Source organism: Manacus vitellinus, unplaced genomic scaffold (assembly GCF_001715985.3).
Source record: "Manacus vitellinus isolate BGI_N305 unplaced genomic scaffold, ASM171598v3 scaffold_7_pilon, whole genome shotgun sequence".
Lineage (NCBI taxonomy): Eukaryota > Metazoa > Chordata > Aves > Passeriformes > Pipridae > Manacus > Manacus vitellinus.
Genome location: NW_021940813.1, coordinates 10,802,876 through 10,808,875, shown reverse-complemented (window position 1 = coordinate 10,808,875; position 6,000 = coordinate 10,802,876). Strand labels below are relative to the sequence as shown.

The window sequence follows — 6,000 nt, the reverse complement described above, 5'->3', positions numbered from 1 at the left end:
TAGCAAATTCTTGTCAAAGGGTCCTTTTGAGTTGTACTCAACATTCAGATTGTGGGCACTGTGGATTAAGTGTTGAGATCACACCATGTCCCCGCATTTTCTCCGTCAACACCCTGCCCTTTTGGCAGCCCCTTTGAGACTCATAGTGACTTCTGATACGAAGACTCAGTTGCACCAACATTGCTTAAATACCTTCTCAAACCTGTGCTGGTAACAGTCTTGTACTGGGTATTGTCTATAATCAGAGATCTACTCATATCCAGGGAGTCATTCATGTGTAAGTGGGAACTTTTGTACTGGGAGGTATGTGGTCCTCCTGGTTCCATGGCATCATTTCCCTCTCCTTCCTCTGCTGATGGATGTCAAAAACTATGGATTATATGTGGGACAAGTGGGCAAGTGAAAAGAAACAAATACTTCTTTCCTGTTTTGCACCAAGCAGAGATGAGAATGTCCTCCTGGAGCTTCCTGGTAAAGAGGGACAGGAATAAGAGCTCAGGGAGTTTTGTTTGCAGGACACCAGCCAGGCCGTAGAGGGGATTGAGGAGTGCGGATTTCAGGATCTTCAGACTCTGTGTCTTCTAGATAGAGTGGGCTTTCCCTTTGTATCCATGTGACATCTAGGACAACTTCTGTACAGATACTCACGTGGAAAAAACATTCAGTCTGCAAACTGATAACTGCCATCACGCACATTTTGTGACGTACATATGTCTTTCTTCTCTCTGCTTGTGCAGCATTTTATCAGGATGGTTGGGGGCTGAGATAAGAACTTGTAAGTCCACAAAAAAGTAACTCAGACACATAAATTGTTATTGAGAGCATGAGCATAATGCTGCCTCTCCCTGGATCCTTATACTTTTCATAATAGTCCAGCTCTGGAGAAAGCAAGAGCTCCTCAGAGCTCCTCTGTCACACTCAGCTCAGAGAATTCACCCTGAAATGACTACTTGATTGAACTGGGAAAATTTGCCACATGGAGAAAGGATTATCAAGAGTACATCAGACACTGAGAAACCCATATAAATCAATAAATGTTATTTTTATTCCCCACTAACCTAAAGTGCCAAAGAGATACGTTTCCACTAAGCTTATAGTAGTACTTGACTTGGAAGCGTAGGATCGTCTCTTAAAATGTATTGTGCATCAGCAAAGACTGAAATATCTTGCCTGGAAAAAACATATCTAGCTTTTAGAGCAGGACTGTTCTGTAGGTTGTGCTGATTATTGCTTTGTGCTGCATGACTGTGATTTTTGGCACACAGTGTCACATACCAAATTCCCAAAATAAAATGCTACATGATATTCTAAGAGTTCTTAGGAAACTTTAAAGAGGGATTTGTCTGCTGAGTGGGTACCTCTTCTGGTGAAGCCAAATCATGCAGTGGGAATGGTATAAAAGGAGAAAACTTTAGTCAGCAGATAATTAGTCTTCTCTAAATAAGTGCAAGGAGGAAAAAAAAAGAAAACCTTCCATCAGTCTTGTGTTGGTAGAAGTTGTCAGCAGTCCTGCTTTGATTGTAAAGGGTTTACAGCTTTATGTTTCAATAGCTAAAACATCTGTTCAGCGACATTGTGAAATCCTCATGTTCAGAACCCCTGATAAGGGGGACTGCTGAGCAATTGGCTCAGAGGCTCTCCAGGCAGCGAGGGCTGTACGTACAGTGGTCACCGCTTGCCTTCCCTTCTCCTGGTGAGAGGAAAACATAGGAGACAGCTACAATTTTACACGTGATTTTCCTTTGAGAAGGAGAGAGCAGGAAGTGCCTAGGAAATGGTTCATGACAGAAACATGGAGTTTTAAATAGGAGAGAGGAGGAGGAGGAGGAGGAGAGCTCATGGGCACATTTTGCGAACAGTTGAAACACTGACACCACAGCAGCAGGGGAAAACCAGACTTCTGCGACAGCAAACACACCCCAAGCTATCCTGATGGAAGGAGAGACGGCACCAGAGGCCAGAAGAGGAGCCAGCAAAGCCACACGGATCGCCCTCGGTGTCTTTGTGAGTAGCACTGTCGTGCTTGGCACCGCGCTTTTCTTGGGTAAGTGAAAATGTTGGAACTAACCTGAACCCAACCCTCCCCAGCTTGTCTGCCTGGTGCCAGTGTCTGTGCTTCACAACATGTTTTGGGGAAAATCTTGATCTCCTCTTCCCCCATTTTTTATTGTCTATCCTGAAGGGGATATGTGTCAGGAAAGGAGTTCTTCTTGTGGGAATGCCAGAGCTGGAAGATGCGATGTGAGCTCATGTAACTTTCTGAATGCTGAATTTGTATTCTAGCCAGAATTGGGTTCTTTGACAGAATGACCAGAAATGGGTAAGATTATGCATATCAGTAATGCTGATTATGAATTCACAGGTTGTGGCCAATGTGGAGCAATATTCTCTGTTTCCTGAAATTTAATCTGTAGTGCACACATTTTATGGAATCTTTTGGGTTTTCCTACATTTGGTTTTCATTTAGGGCTTGACTAAAATTCCTGTAGAAAGCTTCAAATAGTACATATGTGTGCACATTTTTTAGATCTTTCTGTTCTTCTATGATGAATTGCAAAGCTGCCTTTGCAAAAATCATAAAGAGTGCATCTGGGATGAAATTAAAATGTTTTGATCAGATTTATAAGCTGTAACTAGAGGCTATAGAGAAGGAATTAGTTTTTCCTCTCCTGGATTTGGAAAATGTAGATTGGTTTTGTTGCAATATCAAATGAAAGCATATGCCTACACTTCTGAAATGATATGAAGAAGTATAAATGTACCCAGAAACTCCAAGCAAAGAAGAAGAAGTGTTTTATCCTGTAAGAACTTGCAGAGATGGATCTTCTTTTGGACTAATTCAGCCCAACATGTCATTTCTTTAGACCAACACAGATTCCCCTAGGCTGGAGGAAACCTTGCCTCTAAGTGTATCTTTTGCTTCCCTCCATTCCTTTATGATCTTGTTTGAACGGTCTCCTTCGTTTATAATCACAACACAGAGGATGAAGCCAAATTTTCCATAGAATACTTAATGCTCCAGGCTCACACTTGGTTGATGTTTGTCTGCTCTAGAGCAAATTCTGCAACATTTGCATGCAAGTGACTTCTGTGTGAGTGATCCCAGTCAATTAACTAAACTCTTTATAAATGTGAGCAGGATTGAATCTTCAACTTAGTGCAAAATACTTTTTCTAGATGGAAAAAAAAAACCCCAAAATATTTTCCACTTTGAGACTGCAACATAAACACCAGGGAGTAATAATGGAGAGACCTTATTTCTTTTTCTTTGCACTAGATTGTTCTTTTATTGCTTTTAAAAAGCAATAGACATTTACCACCATAGCTTCTCAGATAAGTGCTTTATCCACAGACTAAGTGTGAAAATCCAAGCAAATATATTAATTCTTACAATCAGCTTTCCAAGTGAGCTGTGGTGTGTTCCATAGCCAGGGATTCAGTGTCAAAATTTTCATTGGCATATCTGCTAAGAAAATAAAAATGCTGGCCTTGGGTCAACCAAAATGTTTTTAGTACTTTTTTGGAAATTGTCTGAAATTTTCAACCAAAAAGAATAAAGGAAAAAAAGTTAAATTGTTTTGGTCTAACATTTTATCAATTAGGTGTTCCCATGTTTCATTGTGACACTGTGTTTTGTTTGTAAGTTTAACTCTTTTTTAGTTTTATTAGATTGAAGAAAAGGAGATCATTATTTCTTGTCATTTCAGGCACCTCAAGATGTTCTTTTTTCTTCAGTTCTCACTTAGTCTTCAAAACTTGCTGTTTCTGGTACACCTGAAATCAATTTTCCAACCTGAGGAGTGAAACATAGCATTCTCCTGCTTCTCTTGTTTCTTCTTCTCAGAGTTCCTACATCTCTAAGAAGAATATGGGAGAATCATTATTTTTATTTACTGTTCCTTGCTCATATGGGCTGTGACTTCACTGTGATTTCAGTGGGGAGCTACCAGGGGAATCACTTGGCATCCCGAGGGTCCTGCCTGCTGTGCTCTTGTCAGTGGTGTGGGCTATGGCAGGGAGGAGCCACCTCCTTGGAAACTGGGGCCAGAGCAAAGGGAAGACAATCACTCTTTAGTTCCCTTGGGTGAGAAGTCAGGCAGCTTTGGAGTTCAATTTGATAGCCTCTCTTCCTGACTCGGTAGCCCTTTGGGCTTCTCAGATTATGGGATTATTCACTTTATTTGTGTCTGCACGTTTGTATGCCTTTTCCTCTTTTAGATTTTTTTTGAAACTAAATACTGTTGTATTTGCTTAAGAATCTGGAAACAGGCTTATAAAGCAAGAAGATGGCTCACTGAGAGTTATAACCAAAACTATAGGTAATAATGTAATGTTTAATTCTCTTAGCAATAAAAAGACAAGAGAATAAAACCAGGCAAAGTTTTTTCAATCAAAATTAGCTGATAATTAAAAGGGAAATGTTACTGCCAAAGATTTTTTTTTAAATTTGTTCTAGTGGTAAAGTTGTAAGTGGAACAAAATCAGCTGAAATGGTATTTTGCTTTTGTTTATAAGTATCGAATCCATAAGGGCTGCTTCAGATTAAGAATGAAACGAGGTCTGGGATTTCCCCTCCTTTCTCTGCTTTGTTAAGACAAAATGTCTAGCAAACTTTCAAGACCTGGATGGATTCTAGAAGGCTAAATTCAGAGTGAGGAAAACAGTGAGTTGAGTGGAGTGCAACACTTAGCTAATAGGGACATTATTTGTAGTTCATTATTTGTAATGTCTCAAAATCATGTTCTGGAGATCTCAATTTCTCTATTTTTTACTGTTCTTCGATATTCCATCTACAATGTTTGTATGCCTCAAAATCTTGTGTATTTCTTGGCTAATTTACAAAGGTGGTTAAGGTATTGTGTTTCACTGAGCCAGTGCAAGCTTTGGTAAAGCTGTCCAGAATAGTTTTACTTTCTAAGCTTCTAAGAAAGTTTGATTGAAATCCAACCATTTCTGTCATTAAAGCTGTGAGGTTGGAAGAGGTGAAACAGCTTTATATTCAATTCTAGCTTTAGGGTTTTTTATAATAAAATTTTTCTGGGCTGAAATACCATTTCACATTTTCCTGTCACTTTTGAACAATATATAACTACAGCAGAAATTGCTCTATAACTGTCAGCACTGCTAAAGTTACAGAACCATAATATATTCCACTGTTGTTTTTTTTTTTGTTTGGCGTTTTTTGCTTTTTTGTTTTTGCCATGGACTGTTATCAAGATAATGGATATAATGAGACATTTCTTTGTGTCTACTGAGCACACCTAGTGAGTCCTATTTCACCTACCCCTTGAGATTCTCCCTTCCTAATCCCAAGTATCAATTATCTGCATATTTGCTGCCTGACAGCAGTGTCTGAGATTAGCAATTCCTGTGCTTAAGTTTCAGTGGCAGTTGTAACACACATTTTTAAAAGATGAGCAAAATTAACTGACAATTTCACAGTTCTTCTCGGCAAGGTTTTTGGAAGCAAATGCTATTACAGTACTTTTGGGAGACTGTTCAGACAGAAACTGGGCTGTGCTTTACAAACCATGACTATCCTTGTGCCCATTACTATCTGCTTTATTCCAGGCTGGAATAAGGAGACCCTGAACACCTCCCATCGGTGCTGGGTTGTGCTGGGCAGTGCAGAGCTGCTGCAGGGCAGTGTGAGCCCCACAGCTTGGAGGAGCTGTGGAAGCCCTGCAGAGGGTGGCCAGTGAGCTCTGTGTTGCATAGCCAGCTGCAAAAGGTGCAACTTTGTCTAGTGGAAGGTGGCTCTGCCCCATGGCAGGGGGGTTGGAACTACAGGACCTTTAAGGTCCCTTCCAACCCAAACCATTCAATGACTCTTGTGTTTCTAGGGTCTCTGGAGGAGGATAACAACAATGATTGTTGTATTGTGTGGTGTTCACTCTCAGTGAGTAGGGCTGAAGTGATGCTGCTCCAGGCACTATGCAAACTTTGGGATACACACTTGTTCTGTGCTGCCTGTGAGCAAAGAGAGAGGAAGGAGAAAGT

At 40.4% G+C, this 6,000-nt stretch overlaps 1 protein-coding gene across 1 annotated transcript in view; it reads left to right on the top strand.

The window, feature by feature from the left end:
• The first annotated feature begins 1,474 nt into the window (after window positions 1-1,474).
• The window catches only part of PHEX (phosphate regulating endopeptidase homolog X-linked), a 98,709-nt gene continuing 94,183 nt past the window's right edge, over window positions 1,475-6,000 (top strand). The window contains exon 1 of the mRNA XM_008922343.3: window positions 1,475-2,044. Within this exon, the coding sequence (XP_008920591.2) occupies window positions 1,933-2,044 (112 nt within the window). The 5' untranslated portion in view covers window positions 1,475-1,932. The remainder of the gene's footprint in view (window positions 2,045-6,000) is intronic.